The 21,052-nt window shown below is 41.5% G+C and overlaps 1 protein-coding gene across 2 annotated transcripts; it reads right to left on the bottom strand.

Moving 5' to 3' along the window:
* Window positions 1-268: 268 nt before the first annotated feature.
* GIPC2 (GIPC PDZ domain containing family member 2) lies at window positions 269-21,044 on the bottom strand. Of its 2 annotated transcripts, none has more exons than XM_083444732.1 (6): window positions 20,447-21,044; window positions 12,142-12,327; window positions 9,985-10,165; window positions 7,127-7,236; window positions 6,383-6,464; window positions 269-1,900 (listed from the first exon to the last, which is right to left on the bottom strand). In XM_083444732.1, the coding sequence occupies exons 1-6, from the start codon at window positions 20,768-20,770 to the stop codon at window positions 1,749-1,751; spliced, it is 1,035 nt and encodes a 344-aa protein (XP_083300858.1). In that variant the 5' UTR covers window positions 20,771-21,044; the 3' UTR covers window positions 269-1,748. The 2 variants fall into 2 exon arrangements, with proteins under 2 accessions (XP_083300858.1, XP_083300859.1); XM_083444733.1 differs by lacking the exon at window positions 20,447-21,044 and adding an exon at window positions 20,177-20,295.
* Window positions 21,045-21,052: the final 8 nt, after the last annotated feature.

Raw genomic sequence — 21,052 nt, 5'->3', positions numbered from 1 at the left:
GTGGCTCTGGCTCGCCAGAGCAGCGATGTCACGCTGGCCACGTGACCCGGAAGTGTCTCCGGACAGCGCTGGCCCCCGGCCTCTTGAGTGAGATGGGCGCACAACCCTAGAGTCAAGACTGTCAAGACTGGCCCGTATGGGCAGGGGTACCTTTACCTTTACCTTTATTTTGCCGAACAAGAGATGTGTGCTGCTCAAAGGTTTGTGTAGACTCAAAGAGATGCATTCTAATTAAAGCTCAGCATCTTGTATCATTTCTCTCATCTTCTTTCTTTTTCAATCATTGGCACATTAGCAATTCCTCAATATTCCAAGATTTACAAAAACTACATATACATCTATATTAAAAAAACCAAAGGTTAATCTTAAGGATATTTACACCATTATTGCAGCATCATCACATGAACAAATAGTTACAAATTACTTCTGCTTTTTTAAAGCGACCAACGTATCTTCCATGCAACAGTGCAACTCGAATAATCAAAATCACCTACAGAGCAGTCCCACCCATTTCCTAGGAACCTCCCCTGTATCCGACTTGTCCAAAATAAATGGGCATAGCACAAAACAGGTTGTTTTGTGGAACTCTATGGTAGAGCATACCACACCTGGCTTAGATATTTCGCTTTGATACCCTTCACTAGTAAAGCCTCAAAACATCTGTGAAGCTTCCCAAAAGCATAAGGTTTTCTTTACTTTTCTAACACGCAAGAACAACAAAAAAGATTCAAATTTAAGGCCGGGGGGGGTTTCCGCACTGTTCCCAGAGCATTTTGTACTAATACATTCATCTGAGCTCACTCATCCACAGGACTAACAAATGGAAAAAAGATTTCTTTCTCCTAAGTGACACTAAAACTGAACTTTAATTTGGGATGTGTCACTTCGAATGGCATTGATACAGAAAGGGAATCTAGAAGGCATTGTAAAACGAGAAGTACATTCCATCCATAGTTGTTGTTTTTTTCCATTTGATTTACAGAAGTGGGAAATGCCAAAACTGCTTTAAAAATCATTTGTGAAAGTGCCAAAGTTCTGAGACTCGTATCCATAATAACACCACCATAAAACATGGTGAAAGAATTCATCTGCCTGCTTATACAGTAGCATAAATACGAAGTTGTCTTATCCTGAGTCAGACTAATAGTCCATATATCTCAGTACCGGTAGCAGCTGTCAGTTTCTTAGACATTCCCAGCTTTCCCAAAATCCCAATTAAGTCCCAAGGGCTTACGAAGTGCAAAACATACACTCCACCAATGATGGCCTTTCCTCTACCCTCACAGTCTCAAAGTACTGTTTTGAGGAAGAAAATGCTGGATATGCAGCATTGTACCCACTGGAGTAATTGGGAAAGAATAATAGACACAAGGTGTTGTTGTTTTTCAATGAAATTTTGCTCAGGTTCACCAGGTACTGGCACCATGCCTTCCGACACACTCCATTTTCATGGGATAGTCAACCTGCCCTCTTCTTTAACCACTAGCCATATTCATTTATATATGTAAATATGCAGAGAAAACTGCTTTGCAAAGTATTTCAGATTAAGCGCTCATATGAGCCTAAAGCTTCATGAGTGCAGTCTTGAACTCAACTTTATTTTAAAGGAATTTGTATCGGCATTAAATAACAGCTTACTTCATCCAGATTTCTGAACATTCAGATGCTTTCCGTATTCCATGCCATGTCTATAGATATATGCTTTGCACAAGCTGATACTGTGCTCCAACAAAGTTTTCTGATGCTCATTAAAGGCGTCCTTGCATCGCGTCACCAATGGCTCCCCACACATCAAAGACGAACTCATCTGGAAATGCAAAGTCTCCTAAAGCTTCATCGAGGGCAATGGCGAACTCATCTGGGTTGTTCTTGCCTTTCCCAGCTTCTACCATCGTTGCAGCTAAAAGGAAAAAAGGGGGAGCAGTTAGTTACCTACTGCATTTTTCAGAGACACAAATATGAAATAGAGTGATTACTTATAGACAGTGGCGTAGCGTGGGTTGTCAGCACCCCGGGCAAGGCAAGTAATTTGCGCCCCCTAACCCGTGGATTTGCGCCCCCTAACCCGTGGATTTGTGCCCCCTAACCTGTGGATTTGTGCCCCCTAACCCTAACCCCCAGATGTTGCGCCCGGTGCGGCCGGCCCCCCCTGCACCCCCCACGCTACGCCACTGCTTATAGATGACCTGCTTGGGGGGGGGAATTGCAACCTGGTGGAAAATGCAAATTTTAAAAAAATTAAGGGAGAACATTCATCAAGTTTCTAATAGTTTAGAAGGACAAGTTCTGGTGGAAGTCCATGAAACATGTCTTAAGGGCATGCTTTCTTAAGATGTGGTAACTGACTTCCTACATACCCATGCCAATGCTCAGAGTAAACTTGTATAGGATCAGGCTGGAAAGTGTTTTAAGGAAGGGCATAGCTCATTGGGCAAAAAAATCCTGCATTGTAGAGGGTTGGGCTAGATAAGCCTCAGGGTCCCTTCCAGCTCTACAATTCGACACACATCAAATGACACACATACACACAAAATAGTTTAGATTCAAAGGTGCCCTTTCACTCTGGCCAGAAACAGCCCTTCACTAACAGAGGGAATGTTCCTGGCCAGAAACCAGGACATGTAAGGAAAGTGCAGGGAAGTTCTTCCATTAGCATAAGCTGTTACACAAATTCTGCTCTAGCTCTTTTAAAGCCTTTTTTTATTATTAATGCTCACTGGAGTTTATATGCTAACACCTGTAACTTCCTTATGCTCCTGGCACTGTAACCCAACCCTGGACTGGAGCTGCACCAGAAAAGGTCTTTCACGAGCACTTGCAGAAAAGTTGGTGAAACCTCATTAAAACATTCTTCTTCTTCTTCTGCTTGCGGTTCTCTGGATCCAAATCAATGTGTGCAAGAGAATGAACTGTGCGGTGAATTAAAAAGCTTAAGGTAATATGTCTAGTATTGAAGTATCATTAGAAAGAAATCTTAGAAACCATTGCATTTGAGTCAAACATACTGTATTACGTTTGTCAGAACAAAAACATTAGAGTTCAGCTCAGATTTTGACCCAAAAAAGCCCACAGTTCTAGTGACCACCACATTTTTAGTAGTGAATAAATTGTTTTTAAGAGGTTTTTCTAGTTACACTTCTATATTTTGAGAGTCACATTTATATAGCATCAAAAGTTTGCTGGTATTCAGTGATCATGTACTGACCCCTAGTGCTCACTGCAAAGGACTGCTATATTGTATAATGTTATAAGCTTTTACATGTTAACCTTTATATTTTAAAAATATATATTTTCTAGTACTGTACAAATATTGTGATGTTTCAAGTGCAATTCTACACACATTTACAGGATCATGGGTGCATTTGATGAGAGCAGGAGCTGGTTCTTCAGGAAAAACCTCTGCTCACACAAGTAACCTACCTGTGTGAACATCAAAGGGAGAGACTTTCAAGAGATCCAAGGCCCTCTTAGAAAACCTTCCATAAAGTTAAGATACTTTTTTAAAAAAACCACACACTCCATCTGTGGGCCCAAACCCATGCAACAGATTCACCATTACAGTGTCAAACATCACCAGTTCTTCTGATCTAGTTATAGAGTTGCCGTCTGCATTTTTTCACAAGAAATTCTTTTCAACATCCCAAGCGCAAAAGCTAAGTTGCATTTGCTTATAGCACAGTCCTAAGTACTTTAACTATAATCCCATGGGTTTCAGTGGGATTTACTTCCAAGCAAAGTGTGCCTAGAGTAGTTGCAAGGAAGTTACATGCAAAACGTGCCCCAAACAGGCACCTTTTACTAAAAACTTTTTTAATTAATTACAGTGTTAAGGTCCATTTTCAGAAAGGTACACATGTCACCTTTAGATCCCGGCTGGTTGAGCCAGTGGGTTCACAGTTCAAAAGAAGATGCCACATGTTTTAAACATTTGCAGCCGCTGAGTATCTAGTGTAATATCAAAAAATATGTGCATTTTTAAATTTGTAATTGATCTGCATGTCACTCAAATAGCAAAGAGTTCTCATTCAGCTATATTGTAAACTTCTATGCCTCAAATGACTTTGCAGGGATCATCATTTAGTGGACATTGAAAGCCTATGTTACCTAAGAGTAAACTCCTTTTCTGAAATGAGCACAGTGGGGATGGGGAAGCGTTAATCTTTTCCCTATTGAGTGCATTTCACAGTCCTAGCGATTAGGCTAATTTAGCATGAGGAATACAAATGAAATTCCTAACTGAACAGTAATCGGTGTTATTGGAACGAATCCACTTTTCACTTTTCATTTCGCTGAGTGATTGATCATATCTGCCGTCATGGGCTTGTATCCAACAGTGAAAGGAATCCTGCTAACGGGGGGGAAATTCATCAGCGGAAGGGGGAGGTAGTCCATTTTTGGCACTCCCCATGGTAGTGCCCTCTGCCCCCCACATCTAAATATGCTCTAGAGGGTTGGGAGGGGTCCTCAAAAACAGGTTTGGTGGTGAAGGGGAAAAGAGGAATTGGCAAAAAAACCATCCATCCCAGTTCCACTGAGAGTGTCTCTTCTGTCAATCACCACTGGATGCCACCATGGTATGAAATTAACTGGCATCATGTCATTTAACAGATTTGTGATAGCTAATTGTTATATATAAACAGAACACTGACATAAGAACCATTAGACACAACAAGATGTGCTCATTTCGTTGCCTTACTTTGCACTCTCAGATACGCAGAGATGATACAGCGGCTCCACACACAATATACATTGACAACCGGTGTATGCTTTGATTGCGACAAAAAGCAACAACCCCGTTTTGAAACCTTGGCCCTGATCCAATGCATGTGGAACAGTGTGTGGAATATGCAATGCATCCCCCCAAAAAATTTTTTAGATATGATTGCATATATTCATCATCTACATTATCAGTACAGCAGGTGGCGCTGTGGTCTAAACCACTGAGCCTAGGGCTTGCCAATCAGAAGGTTGGCGGTTCGAATCCCCACGACGGGGTTAGCTCCTGTTGCTCGGTCCCAGCGGCATTTCTGTGTGCTGCTCTGGCTTCGCCAGAAGCAGCTTAGTCATGCTGGCCACATGACCCAGAAAAACTGTCTGCAGACAAACGTCAGCTCCCTCAGCCAGTAAAGCAAGATGAGAGCCGCAACCCCAGAGTCGTCCACGACTAGACTTAACTGTCAGGGGTCCTTTACCTTTACCTTTAAGCTCCAGCAGCACCAATTCATTGTTTGGGAGAGATGGAATACACATTCAGTCTGCAATCCTCTATCCGTTTACCTCAGAGAATGCCCAGTTGAGCTCAGCAGGATTTACTTCTGAGCAGGCATATATATAATTGTGTTCAGTGTGATCAAGTCCCAAATAGGAGATTTGTGTTTTCAAAAGTTAACCACGCCAGCCACCAGTCAGATGGGTGACATATAAATAATAATAATAATAATAATAATAATAAATTATCATCATCATCCGTTAAAGATATATATGTGAGATCTAATGCAGCACACACGTTTCAACACCACGCATCTCTTTTGCAATGGGATCTGTGCATGAAAGCAGTCATTTATATGTTTTGGACAGCTTATCTTCAAGAGCTTACAATGGTTCTGGTGTTATGTTGGAAACTGCTGCGAGCAGAGAGACTGGAGAGTCATATGTTAATGTGGTCAATTAATTGGATTCCTAGCCTACCACGGCAGTGGCTCTGGGAACATAATAGCTCTATATCCAGGTCATTCTGAATATGGCTTACAGCAGCGTGTGAGGAGCAGAGTTTGCACACAAGCATCAACCTCTCGTCTTGTTCGCTATCGCCCTTCCCATTTTCCAGGGCGACTGCTTGCATCGAGGAAGCCATCCTCTGTACACAGGGGAGGCATACATCTGGAAAATCGGAGTTCCAAAACGCATCGGAGCCTCCACATGCTGAGGAGGATTCCCCACTTCATAGAGTAGCTTCGGAAAACACAGAGTAGCTTCAGAAAACACAGAGGACAACGTTGGCGAGGATGGGAGGGTGAAGCCTCTGCTACCCGGCTGCATTCCAAATGCCTGAATATGGCTAATATGTTAAACTGCTTGTTACAATGCAATGCAAAATGTAAATGAACCGGAAATCTGGACCCATATTAGAACTCCTCACACTTTGAAAACTGCAAACAAAATGTAGGATGCAGGAGAGACGTTTTACAACACTTACAGAAGACGCTCAGACTCAGATTTGGCAGCTCTCCAGCTGAACTAGAAATGAATCTTTCAGCGCAATCTCATACATGTCGCATCGGAAGTTAAGCCCCACTGAGCTCACTGGGCTTAGTCCCGTGTAAGTTTGTGTAGGCTTGTGCAAGGGATACTACTTTACTCGCTGTTCCATAAACACCCTTACCTAGTTCGAGGTCTCTTATTCCCATGTACATTTCAAGAAGATCATCAACCTTCTTAGTAGCTTTTTCTTCAACATCTGAAGGCTTTGACAAAACAAAGACACAAAGGTGAGAAGCAGTGATCAGACCAGAGGAGGGGTTTTCCGACCCCTTCCCTCCCCCTTCTTCTGCAGAAGCAGGAGAACTACATCCGCTATGGTCCCCTGGATTATTGTAACATGCAGTTGCCCAGATACCCGGGTGACAGAGAGTGGGGGAGAAGGAAGAAAAACTTCCCTGTTCTCAGTGCTCACCTCTCTAGCTCATCCCAGCACCACCGATTAGAGGCAAGTAAGGAAGGAGGGGAATTTGTCTGGGGTGGGGCAGGAGTAGGATTGTCTCAGAAAGATGTTTCAATTAAACTAAGGTAGACTTTTGGTAGTTTGTGCAGCTGTAGTCTAACACAAATCAGAAAAATTGGGACAGCTGAAAGGTATATAACCTGCTTTCAAAAAACAATACCTCACAATCAGGGTGGTTCTTTAATCAACAGCACTTTCCAATAAAAGAAGAAAAGGAGGAGAACCTGCATTTGTTGTACTAATGAAGGAATGCCACAATTGGGTCTTGGCTGGAAGTAACCCTCATTTAAATTCCTAGGATTTTCCCTTATGTAACGTTTAAGAAGGAAAACAGAAACCCCAGTGTTTTGTTATTGTTATAATCTGTTCAACTGTGGCTACTTAAGTTTTGATGTTGGAGCTCACCATTTCTTCCACTGTTGCAGGGCCTTTGGATCTCAGTCGAAGAGTCTCTCTCCCACGGGAGATTTTTCCCTCTGCAAAACCTCCACCTTTCGACCGTGGTTCAATCATTTCTGAAGCAGACATATTAATTAGGCAATTTGGGATTGCGATCCAAAAATAATAGTTGTTCTTTTAGATTATAAAATGGCAAGTCAAAATTAGGGTCGCATTCTGCAATGTGATGGAGATTGGCAATCAATCAACACAAACATCTAAACTGAATTCTGCAGGGCTGTTAAACTGCTGGGGAAAGTCAATGTTTCAAACAACACTTTCTTAGGAGCTCTGGCAGGAACACTAACTATCCATACAGCAAAAGCTGGAAAAACTTAGTAAATAGACAAGATCCAGCAATGACAGCTTGTTGTTTTTAGAAAAAGTTTCTTTACTAACAGTTTAGTGCTGCCTAGAGCCTTACTCTAAGCTACTGAGTGTTTATCTGCAAAATACTTTCAAAACATTATGTAAATTATTTTTCAGAAATATTTCGTGTGTTTTGGCAAGCCTTATAGAATGTTGACATGTGCTTTAACTTTGCTTTTAGTTTATTATTGATTGTCTTTATTATTATTTTGAGCCGTTGTTTGTAACTGTTTTGTACAGATAATTTTATTGTTTTATTCTTTCTGCAAACGCTTTGAGGTTTTATTACAATGAAGCAGCAGATAATTTTTGTGAAATAAATATGTTCTTGCAATGCTATTGCAGACATTACCAGCATTACCAGTTTTTAAATGCCTCTTTTTAAATGTATGCATTCTGACACCAAGTGTCCACTAGGATGCACAACAGCTCTGCTGATTATTTTATACCTTTCCTTACCTTCCACTAGCCCCAAGTTCAATCACCTGAGATACCACTAAAATTGGGAATTTTCTGGAATTATACTAGGGCAGCTAATAATAAAATGAGGTAGGCAAGTGCTCTGCAATCAAATGCTCTGTATTACCTTCTCTAAGGTGAGAGGGCAACACTACATCCCATTAAAAGTAAGGAACGAAATTCCTCATAACTCAAATGGACTACATACCTGTGGACTGAAGGGCAGACACAGAATAAACCTGCCAAGAACAACTGCAATATATGTTTACCTCCTTTACAACTCTTTGCCCTACCTTTTGGAACCTGGAATACATATTTTGAGGGCCCACCTTATGTTTTATGATTCTAAGTTGTGTTAAACTGTTTTTCACATTGTGTTTTAATTGTTGTAATCAGCCTTGAAGGGCAGGCATATTAATAATGACGATGATGTTTCAGCCATCCAAAAGTCGCCCACAACAGTGTTACAGGGCTAAAAACAATATTTGCATTGTTATCCCACCCTGTCCCACTCAGACAGGTTTCTAACGTATTTAAGCAAATAAAAATAAAATTTTAAATGTTTTTAAAAATGTATTTTAAAAAGGAGAGAAGGCTTTTCCCCTTCAAAAAAAAAAAAGTCTGGACCTCTCTCTATTCCCTACCCCTCTTTTCTTTTACAAAATCAAGTTTCAGAAATTACTTATCACTGTCTGTCTTCCAAAGGCTGTAATACTGTATGACTTGCCAGCAGAAACAAAATATTATCACTGGGCATCACTCCTGAAAACTGCCTCAGATCATTCAGAGACCCTAGGATTTGTTTGGTCATCTATCTGAAGAATGTAGCCACATCAGCTGATTGAATTGATTTTTAAAAAAATGAAATCAGGATCAGCACAGGGTCCACCATGCTTTGTTTGACATCACACTTTCAGACAAATGAATCTTGTGTTCGAACCATTATCAGTACAAATGTGCTATATTGTAGTTGCAGCTGGTTTCTACATAAGGACAAAGTGCTGCTTTTGCCCTATAAAGTCCTAAACAGTCTGGATCCATGGCATCTGAAGGACTAGCTTCTTCTGCATTAACCTACCCAATAATTACTGTCATTGTGACAGCACAGACTGCACTGTGAGAGGGAAAGAAGAGATGAGCCAACCTACTATCTTAGCTCCCTCCTGTGGTCTTTTGCTGCTGCCACCAAGTGGAAGTATTTCATTTTCCTGGCTGCTTCTACCCAAACAGCCCTTTATCCTCTGTGAACTTCCTTACTGACCCAGCAGACTACTGTACCAGGCAGTATGGGAAGGCAATTGGGCATGGGGTGAAAATCAAGGCATCGGAACCATCTTAAAGCAAGAATAAATGTAGCATCTACTGCAGGTTTTGAAAAGTTAAAACATAGTAAAAGCGGATTTTAAAATAGTTATCTGTAAGAATCATAGAATCAGTAATTAGAATATCAAAATACTATTTTAAAAGGACTGTTTCCCTACAAGATCTAGTAATAAAGCCATTGATTTCAACTCATCCCAGTTCACCAGCAGTTCAGTGTCCAGCCTTCTTGCTTACATCCCCATAGCTTGAGCCTGCTACACAGCACCCAGAACACAAACACAAAGGTCTAGGTCCCATGCTCAGTCTGTTTCCCTGCTGAATTACACCTGAAACAGCAGAAGGCTTCTTTCATGCCTAACTAAGGCAGGGGGTGTGTGATTCTGGTGGGAGACTTAATGCCAAAAAATACCACCACCCCCCGCAACCTGCATTTAGGCTTCCCCTGTTACGATCCCACACACAAAGATAAAAGCAAGTTTATGGAACCCCAAGCGGAGCATCATATATGACTGGTGGCTGCAATTAGCTTAATAAGACAATGTTCGTTTTATGTCTCACCCTTCTAATTGCTTAAGCTTCCTCTGACTAATCAAACAGGCCAAGTTTTACCCAATTTGGAATCAAATACAAAAGGAAACTACAGGTATAATTTATGGCGGATACATGTCACTCACCAAATGATTTCATAGGCTCTATCAATTTTAGCGTAAATGTCTGACCCTTCTCCAAGTCCTTTAAATTCTTAGCAACTTCATAATGGCGATAGCCCACTACGCTTTTTCCATTTATAGATTCTATGTGATCACCAACACATACCAGTTTTATTTGGTCAATAAGACTGCCTGCTTTAATTCTCTGTTGGATAAAAAGGCATTATTGTTAGTTGCGATGAATGCAGTAAACAAACAGCCTGGGCCAAAAGGGCTATGATGTGCATAGTATGACACACACAAAATACAAACCACAAAGCTCACCTTTTGAGCTAGAGGGAGTAAACAAGGAAGCACTGTAAAAGGATACAAAGAGCCCAGTTACCCAAACTAGGATACCCAATATAATTTAAAATCTTATTGTTCGATTGAATTGATTTGCTGCTTATAACCCTACCACTTTTGAAATAGGTTAGTTTTTTGCCTTTTTTTACAATAAAGTTTCATATAAAATTTGTTAACAAAAATAAATAATTGGTAAGCATGGAACAGTGCTTGCACAGGCAGATTGCTAGATACTGTACCTTCAGTGCAGACAATGCAACTCAGGCTAGACATGCAACAAATAACATTTCATACTTATCAAAATCAATACTTAAGGAAGGCAAGTATGCTGTGCAATCAAGAACTCAGACTCCATGTACATGTTCATAAAATGTACATGATACTGCTGAGTTATAATATTGTGCGACTTAATTCTTAGGGATAATACATTTCTGGTCACCCAGCAGTTTCTGGGAACAAAGTGATTATCACTCCCAGTAAGATATTAGATCATTAGGATGATTAAATACACTTATAATGCTGCATCCAGACAAACCCATGGGCGAAACTCCATCAACAAGGGCACTCTGCTGTGGAAAGGGGGCAAATATAATTTCCACCAGTTCCACCTTCCCCCTGCAGTCCCCCCCCCAAAAAAAAGCTGCTAGAGAGGATTGTGGGACCCTCTGGAACAGCATGGGGGTGACATAACAGGCTGCAGGCAGAAGGAAGAATTGGCAAAAATCACTGCCCCCCTCCTTTCTTCAGAGGCAGCCTCTACTGCAGGCATAGGCAAACTCAGCCCTCCAGATGCTTTGGGACTACAATCCCCATCACCCCAACCACTGGTCCTGTTAGCTAGGGATCATGGGAGTTGTAGTCCCAAAACATCTGGAGGGCTGAGTTTGCCTATACCTGGTCTACTGCTGGACCTCAGTTCCTCCATGAATGAGACACTTCCATTCGGAAAGCACAGGGCATACCAACCCATAGCAGACTAAAATATACTGTATGTGTTCTGCTAAATCTCTATAAATTGGCCAGGTGGTTTTTATATTGTTTTTTAATGTCAGGGTTGCCCCGACCCAGTTTTTCCTCCCTGTGGCTTTTTACATTTTAGTTGGAAAATCTAATACAGGCAATTGTCATTTTGCGTGGGGGTTATGCTCCGGACATCTGTGCATGTCAGCAGGGTCCGTGTAAATGTTCTGTTCTACCTCGCACCCATTCCACCCTTTTAGTGACTTTGGGGGTCACGCCTGGGTTCAGCGGTGTGCACGTGTGCGTGCACCAGTTGAATGTGCATCAATCAGTTGTTGCCTGTAATGGCTCTCCTACTATCAGATCTACTTTTGCACTGAGTTTGGAAAACACATCTCTTGACCAGTACACATGTATGCTAATGACATGTCCCTAAACAAGCCAGCATACTGCTTCATGCCTACCACTACCAATAACCGTATAATAGTCAATAAAATGTTGCTGACTCTGTTTAAGTTACGTGTATTCTAACAACGAGTTGCATCCAAAACTGTCCTTCCATGAACAGAAGGGTTCCTTTGGTTTGTGAAAGGAACTGAAGCCCAGTGGAAGTTTGAGAGGAGAGGTGTCTGAAAAAGCTTTTCTGAGGGCTGAAGGGGAAAGAAGAAATCAGTGAAAAAGACCTCTCTCCAAGTGGGAACATCCATTGAGTATAATTCTTCAACACCCCCATTCAAATTATTGCTTTTGGATGTTTGCTAACTTACTTCCATAGTGCCAACACTACACCATTCTTGCTAACACAAAGAAGTATTTGTAACAATTTGCAACTCCATTTCTGCTCGGATCCCTCACAACTCATGGCATTATTCTTACCTTTATGAAGGCGCATCCGTTTCCATTGTCAGTAATGGTAAGCCCAAGTGACTCCTCTGATTTGAAAACCTCCACTTCCTTTTTGACTCCTTTTACATGAGCAAATATAAAGTCTTCGAGACCAATCTGCACTCCTAAGAGCTTGTCCATATCAATTTTGTGTGTGTTCAAAGTACAAAACATAATCTATAAGAAAAAAAAGAGGAAACAAATGCATTTTATCTGAGACACCTGGCATACACCCATGACTAACATCATATGATGGCCAAAAAAACTGACCCATGAATGCAGGTGGTACAAGCTGCTGTACCCTGTGAAAGCTTCTACACTCTTCAAAGTGCTCCTGTAGTCTGAAGCATGTGGTGCCTTTGTCTATGTGTAGGTTGATCCCAGAGGCTTTTCCATGGAGAAAGCCTGTGTCACCTATGGATTACTGTAGGACATATTCCATAGAAGCAGAACCTTGAAATTATGCAGCTGTGGCTTTTACACACAATGATCTCCTGAAGTCTCTGCAATAATTACATTACATAAATATTTGCCGTATGAAGTAAACATAAAATATCCCATGGGAAAGTAACATTCCACTAAGTACTACAAGATGGGTCTTGCGGGAAGATAACCAATGCTTGAGAAGGTTGGTAGGAGCCTAATAACTGCAGTTAGATGAGTCGGTTTGTAGAAGCTGGCATGAAGGTGCTCAAAAGTGAAAGTTACGGAGACAGAGGGGTAGAAAAGAGTGAAGGAAACTGTGTCTGGCCTACCCTGTTTCAGCACTTATCATCCCCTCTTTATCCAAGCTTCTACGAAACCCTTTGTAAGCCGCCTGGAAATCCCTGGAATCTTGTAACACTTGGAGATGGGGGTGATGTGCAACACTAACATAAAAACTCAAGAATTTAAGACTGAAGGAACATGGTGTTTAGAGTTTTGCAAAAGAAGTGTTTCCTTAGGTATCCTAAGATGTGGATCTATAAGAGGGGCATAAGCATTAGGATCTGAGTAGAAGAAGAAAAAAGGAACACAATAGAGATGTATTTAGATGTTGCTAAAAAGTTATGCTACATTGCATGAATTTGTTCAACTTAAAAACAAGTTGTTACTGGCCATGGAAGTAATCCTTCAACTAGGGCAATTCACCGGCATTGAACTTTGTACTTCCTGGAGCAAATCATAAATGCTGGGTCTTTCTTGAGACTTCCTTTTTCCCTAATGCCAGAAACCAGTAATATTAAAATTCATCTAAATAAGAATAAAGTTTTGCACAGGCTGGTTTTCCCCACACAAATGTTCAGGCAAGCCTGACATCAGCTGTATGCCAAAGCACAACTGCACTGTACAACCTACACTCTGTTACAGTTTGGTTACATGCATGCTGTGTGCTGTTTCACAGCCAAGTACAGCCTGGGCTCAATAGTAACCATCAGATCAGCTAATGGTTTTGCCCCCCCCCCCCCTTAAGTGCAAGTAGTAGTCCTGATTATACATTTCTACTCAGAAGTAAGTCCCATTGAGTTCAATAGGGTTTACTCCCAGGTTAAAAAAGATTTTTGTTGTTGGGTAGCATATAAAAGGTATAAATAAATGTGTATAGGATTGCAGCCTTAACCGATTCAAAGTATTTCGCTTTTACAGAGCCTGGGAAGATATGGCACTGTCTACCCAGCAACCCAGGTGAGCTAACAAGTTGCAATAATAATGAACCCTATAACAAGAGGCAAGTTCAGGATACATTTGTTTATCTGAATGTCTCCCAAACAATTCAAGATAAAAGGAATTTGCATATTACCAAAAGTTTAGTATAGGTGACTTTGAGAATAACTGGGGGCGGGGGGAGAGAACACTTAAATTTATCCTAAGTGCACAAAATTGCAATTCAATAAACAAAAGTTACCATGAGTTGTTAGAAGGAAATGCCATCTTTGCTATTTTACATTTCATTAATTTGGGTTTCTCTAATATACCTGTCACATTAATACAGCAGAGCCTTCAAACATGAACAATTTCAAAATCCATAATCACTGTGGAAGATTAAGAAATGGTTAATTCAATATTCGAATAAACATTTTCAGTTTGAGTTTCCTGTGGGGTTTTTTAATTATCCCATTATGAATTTGTATTGAAATACAAAATTTCCACTAGCTTTAGATACAAACAGAAAAGAAAAGCCCTCATAACCCTTGTTTTTGCTAGGTTTGCCAATGAGAAAAGACCCATTATTTCTAGGTGACTTGCATCTAGAAAGTGCTTTTTCATTCTCAACAAATTTTAACTTGCAATCAGTCTGCAGATCAACTAAAACTTTCAGCTAATTAACACTCTGAAGCGGTACTAAAAATATGGTTCAGCCCTGATAAAACATTCAGGAAATAATTGTAGTGCCTCCATATAGCAATTTCCAAGCTCCTCAGATATTAGCATTGCTAGCCCTTGTGATTCGCATTAACAAAATCACTGCATTCCTGTTGTTTTTCTTTTAAAAAAAAATAATCAAGGGCATTTGCCATTTTAAAAAAAATATTCTTGTTACTTCGACCTTGTCAACATACAGCTATAATCTCATAACTGGTTTCACACCTTTGACTAGATACAACTGGCAGCAGAAAAGAAATGTGATATTTAGAAACATGAGATGATCTAACTCAATTTAGAACTGCAACTGGGCAGCACAAACAGACTGCCGCCTCTTCATGAACCAATTTTATTCCACCTCCGTTGGGGAAGAAATGTCAGCCAAACTAGAATTTTGAGTATTTATTACACTCTGCATTTTTCTAGCGAGAATTCATTTTTATAAGACAAAGTGACAAAATTCTGTGCATCAGCATGCATTGTTAGGAAATTGGTGGTTAAATCTTTTTACCAACCATACTAGCACTCAGCAATCCATTCCAAAAGTGACTGTGAACGTGCAACAAAGCACGCCCATTTCTTAGTACCTTGAGGTGCTGTTAATTCCTAACAGCCTTTTGCTGGCCTCTGAACTGTTAACTGCATTTGTTTGACTGTAATTTACGCCTGATCTGTGATTGTAATATTGAAGATTGATTGATTGATTGATTGATTGATACAAGAGAGTAATGGCAGAACAAAATGTTTCCACCCCCTGAACTCTTAAAGGAGTAACTCAAGTTTCAAATAAACATGGCAAAAAAAGCACAAGAGAAAAATGTAAAATAGTAACATGAACATTTTATTTATTTATAATCTATATAGATCACTTTTCTTAATAGAAATCTCTCAAGGTGACTTACATGTTTCAACAGCAATACAAAAAAAATGTGAAATATTGTAAAAGAATATTTGTACAAAAACAAAGCGCTAAATGAACCCGATATAATAAAACACCTTCTTGGGGTGTTAAAGCCCCTCCACTGTAGGCTCAGATTGTATGTATTTGTAAACAAACCACATATCATAAAGATACCGCAGTCAGCACTGTACCTCAATCCAAAGGGAACAATGAACCCTGGGTAAGTGCCTGTCACCCCTGGAATTTTGCACCGCTCAGAGACTGAGGTGGCATGCAACAATATTTTGCAGGAAATAGAGTCTCTACCCCAGACCTCAGGGAACAGGGGGGCAGGCAGGGGGAATGTATGGGAGAAGATTTTTCTAGAAGGCTACCAAACCCATGCCATTCAGGTCTGTAAAAGGCACTCACTTCTTTGCTTCCAAGTTCGTCAACACTGACGAATTTGGAAGCAATTAGGTAGCCAGTGGAGTTGAGCTACTACTGGTGTTATATGCTCCCAACAAGGAGACATTTTAATACTACAGCATTTTGTAACATTTACCGAGTGTTCTTTTTCATTTCATATCAAACTCAGTTTGTTTGTTTTTGGTTTTAAAAAAATAATAACGCTGTTGCTGAAATTCCAGAGCTTAAGTGTTCATATTCTAGCAAAGGTTTGGGGGAACTTGGCTCATACTTCTCTTAATAGAAAGCAAACAAACTCCACTTCCTCTGGTTTCGTCTATGCCCTCCTTTCAGGCTTTATGAAAAGGTTGTGGAAGTGGAGCACACACATGCCTCAAAAAAGAATTTTTGCTGACTCAACACTGTTTCCTCCCTTTGCTGCTATCCCTAGTGCAGCCTCCCAAAGGAGGATACTAGTTTGGAAAAAGGTCCAATCGGGGTGAAACAGCAAGGGATAGACTAGTAGAACAAATTGCATAGTAATACAGTGATAAATCTACAGTCCTTAAAAACAACTGATTCAATGGGAAATCCACACAAGGAATGACATAACATCAAGAAAGCCCTGGATTTATTTTTAGCTGTATTGGAGTTTCACTTCACCAACAAGTTTAACTCACTGTTCAATAATTTACAGTAACCAGCACTGAAATAACTATTCCTAGAGCAAGAGAATTCTACATCCATTACTTGAAGTAGAATGTTTCCTGTGTGAGTCTTAAATGCACCTTTGTTTTCAGTTATATCCAAATACATTCAAGTTACATGTTGCCACAATGTATAGTAGAATTTAGCACTCACTGCTGACACAAAAAGGGGCTTTGCTTTTATACTTTTTGTGTTAATGTTAGCAATGCAGTACATAACTTTCAGCCCTTAAAAAAACCCAGATGCTAAGTGCTGATTGAACTGGACACAGGATGAAATGCAGGTTGCACAATCCTTTTCTGATATAAATTCAGAAATAAATTTCATAAAATATAGACAGATAATCAGTAGAGGGAGATGAAACAGGCATAAGTTCAACAAGAAATGGAGACGGCACAGACTGGTGTGTAGAGGAATGGAAACAATACTACTTAATTATCTAATGGAACTGAGTAACTAGGTAGATTGTTTTCCACAATATGTCCACTCTCACCTTTATAAAGCGTAGTGACATGCTAGCAAATGGAGAGATCCCCTCAAAGTCAACTCCCTCTGAGCTACAGCAAGAAGCAATCAAGTAATTTGTACTTTGCCTAGAAACAAAAATACAGTAATAAAGTGTGCAAGAAAACTGCACAGAACCGCCATAGATATAATGGATGCAAAGCACACTAAGAAGAAATCTTTTTGAAATCTGAGCTACTAAAAGGAGTTATGTTAATTAAACCATGTAGCTTGCTGTAATCCTCCATGCTCAAAAAGGAGGAATGTGTTTATTTTACTGGAAATTGAGCTGTCAGCACCATTCAGAAGTTCCATAAACACAGAACTAATACTTGAGCCCATGTTGCAATCATTGACAATGACAATTGGACACAATGCAGAAAAAAATTTATGATTGATGTTACAATACGACATTTCATCTGTATACCATTTGTTACAAATTCTGCTTCATTATAATTCACAGTTCCTAGTAGATGAAAGCCAAATAGTCTAAACATTTCCTTCACATAGTTTGCAAAAACCAACTTAGGAATTAGAATTCTTCCATGCATGTTCCAAATTTTAGAAGAAAGATGGTAAACAGAGATTGTATGTCCAAGTCTCATGCAGCATTCTGATGGAATGATTTGTATATTTTGCACTTACTTCAAGAAGACTTTCTGTTTATTAAATTCCCATACCTTCATTCATTCAAAGATCTCACGACAGTTTACAACAGTTTACAATGCTTATGTACAATTTTATTTTATTTTATGTATCATATAGCCAGCTCTCTCATGATCCTCTGAACAAAGTTTACTGCACTGATGCAAGAAGCAAACAAGCTACTGCCATTTCCAGGTTTTTTATAAAATGACCTACTCCCAAGCAATAGTGCATATCACTAGCATATTTTCCCTGATTTGCATAAGGCATGTTAAATAGAGTGCATCAATTTTAAACAAGGCCAGAGGTAAAAACCATCATACTTCAAGATAAACTAAGTAATGGATGACCAGGTACAGAACTCCAAGCAACTCCTAGTTACAGGATTTATTTGCACAGGAATAAAAAGAATAAGAGTTGCCCCATTTCTATGTACTGCAAGCTGCTAGTATGATAGTGTGCCAGTCTGAGGACCATGTCTGGTGTGAAATAACTTTGGCAGTTCTTCGTCACTGGGGAAAACTTCACTGTCTTTCAAAGACCTTATTGTTCTTCATGATAATAAAGAAGAGATACTATTGTGACAAGCTGCAATGCCAAGGTAAAATGATCCATGTAGCCAGGAGTATAATTACATGTGTTCAGGCTTGCTTCTTTTTCGGTGCTCAAAGCTACACATATAGGACAATTACAACTTGGATAATGAATAAAAATGTTGCCTTTGGTTTAAGGTTAGCAACCTTTACAGAAGCAATTATACAAACCACAATGGAACCTGACCAACCTAAGAGGTTTGATAGATGCCATCAAACGATTTAAATGCATTCTCTTCAGAACAATAGCTGCAGAGCCCCTGCCTAGCCATTAGGCACAGTGAGACAATCTGTCTCAAGTGGCAGGTCTTCAGGTGCCATTAAAGGACAAATTATTGATTATATAGTTTCTTACAGTTTTTTAAAATTATTATTACTTTCAGGGCAATAACATTTTTCTGCTTTAGGTACCATAATGACTGCAAACGACAGCCAAACTGTTCAGTGGATCAAGACTTTGCCCTTAAAAGCTATGAAGTCTCATGACACAAGCATAACATTGCGCCCATATATTGTGCTTTTAATGAATACGCAGTTACAATCTACAGTTCTGTACTGACTTCCAGTTCGAATCAGAATCCTCACATCACCATGTGCTTATACTAAAAGGGTGCGAGAAAATCCACACTTTTACCACTTTCATGATCTCCTTCCTCCAAAATTAAACATTTTTTAAAAAAACAAGGTGATTGAAGCAGAAAAGTGACACCCGACTCACATGTAGAAGTATAGAATGCACCTTTCCACACTCCTCATTGCCTTACTGCAAGAGTAGAGAAACAGAGATGTTCCTGATGCCACTGGGCTCCAACACCCGTCTGCTCTAGCCAGCATGGCCAAAGGTCAGGGTCAATGGGAGTCCAACGAGATCTAGAGCTGACGTCGCCAATGTGGTGCAGCTGGACTACAGCCCCCATCATCACTGGCTATTGTGGCCAGGCCAGCTGGGGTTGAATGAAGTTGTAGTCCAAAAACATCCATAGGGCACCATGTTGGCTACCCCTGGATCTAGAGGTTTGTGGATTCTTCACCCCTATCTTAAAGCTCCACCGCATGTCAGAAAAATAGAGATACAGGCTGCAATCCTAAACAGATATTCCTCAGGATAGTCTCATTGAACTCAGAAAAAACTTCTCCGTAAACAAGTCTAGGATAGCTCAGACAGTTGCAGTGGGTTTGTGCAATGGTCTTGGGGATATGATTTCTGTGTTGACTCCTAATAACGGCCTGAGCTGCACTTCAGCTATCATATGGATGCATTGTGGTGGCAGGAGCAGTTTCCTCAACTTTCTTTCATCATGTAAGCCAAGGTGTTACATATATGATGCCAGGAGATATATAGGGCCAAGCACTGAAGAGCACAGAAAAACACACTCCCCCTATACTCTGAGGCATCTTTTTAATAAGATGCCTCAGAGTATAGGGGGAGTGTGTTTTTCTGTGCTCTTCAGTGCTTGGCCCTATGTATCTCCTGGCATCATATATCAATCAATCAATCAATCAATCAATGTTTCACTGTTGTTTGAACCAGGAGAGATCAGCACCATCGGCTGATCCACACTCAGTTAACTCAGTCCCTCTTGCCAAAAAATACCTTAAGGAGCTTTGAAATACATGGTTGGCCCAGAATTAAGAGCAGATGAAATGCCCACAAAGGCAATTCTGGACACTTTTTTGTTGTTTCAGGAGTCAGCAGAAAAAGGGGAAGAAAAGTGTGGCCTAGAAACTCCTGAAGTATTGGTGGGGAAGAGGGCCTCTGAGCATGTGAGGAGTGCGTTTTAACTACAGCCTACTCTTATAGGCAGCAAGGCATCCATCCACCCTCCATTATCTCAATTTCCAGAAACACTTCCTTGCTAAGACCCTTAAAAAAAAAAAAAAGCACCACCCACCCAAAAGCTCTGTCTATGGACTAACCCACCACCCCCTTGATGCTGATTCTTACCGCGCGAGAATTGGCAACCAAGCCCAACATTTCGCCCAAACATTGAGCCATGAACGACGCTCGGGGTGATGGAAGAGCGTCGGAGGTGAACAGCCGAGCCAAACCAAAGAGCCGGTGCCCCGAGAAAGAGAGACCGACCAGTCGGCTTTGGGGCTTTTGTCCCCCTGCCGAAGGGGGGCGCCAGATTTGGAACAAATCCCCCGTAGCGGGGGGCTTCCGTTCACGAGGGAGGCGGGGGGGGATACCGCCCAGTCCCCTCTGGGCACGTACCTCGCTGGGGGCGATGTGGAACGCCTCGGCTATCTTGGCGTAAAGCTCCCTGACGCTGGCGAAGCCCTCCACGCGCCCCGTGGGGCTGCCGTGCGCCAGCTGCGTGTGGAACACCAGCCGGATGGGGCCCTGGCGCGCCGAGGAGGAGGAGGACGAGGCGGCGGCGCCTCCTCCGACGCCAGCCCCACCGACGGCGCTGCCGCCGCTGGCGTCGTCGTCGTCGCCCCCGTCGCCCCTGCCCCGCGCCAGGGGGGCTTCGCCCTCCACCAGCGTGGACGTCTCCCTGGACTTGCCTTTCTTCTTGCCCCTCAGCCCCAGAGGCATTTTCCCGCGCGCCTGCACGCAGCCACAGAGAGGGCGAGGGGGGGAGATGCAGAACCGCCGCCGCCGCCACCACCTGCTGCTGCTGCTGCTCTTTCCTCGCCCTGCTGCCTGGACTCTGCCCCTTCAGGACTGTGCGCTCATCTCCTCGCGGCTCACCCACCCGGCGGGCAGGTGATGGCACCCGGCAGCCAATGGGCAGCGGCGAGCAACCGCGCGCGTCCTGCGCGCGCTTTCGCAGCACCGGACCTTTTTTCCCCCCCGCTGCCCTGGCTTTAGAGCCGC

This window comes from Podarcis tiliguerta (assembly GCF_965153285.1).
Source record: "Podarcis tiliguerta genome assembly, chromosome: 6".
Taxonomy (NCBI): domain Eukaryota; kingdom Metazoa; phylum Chordata; class Lepidosauria; order Squamata; family Lacertidae; genus Podarcis; species Podarcis tiliguerta.
Note: the sequence above shows the minus strand (reverse complement) of the source record. Positions and strands in the feature narration are given on the sequence as shown.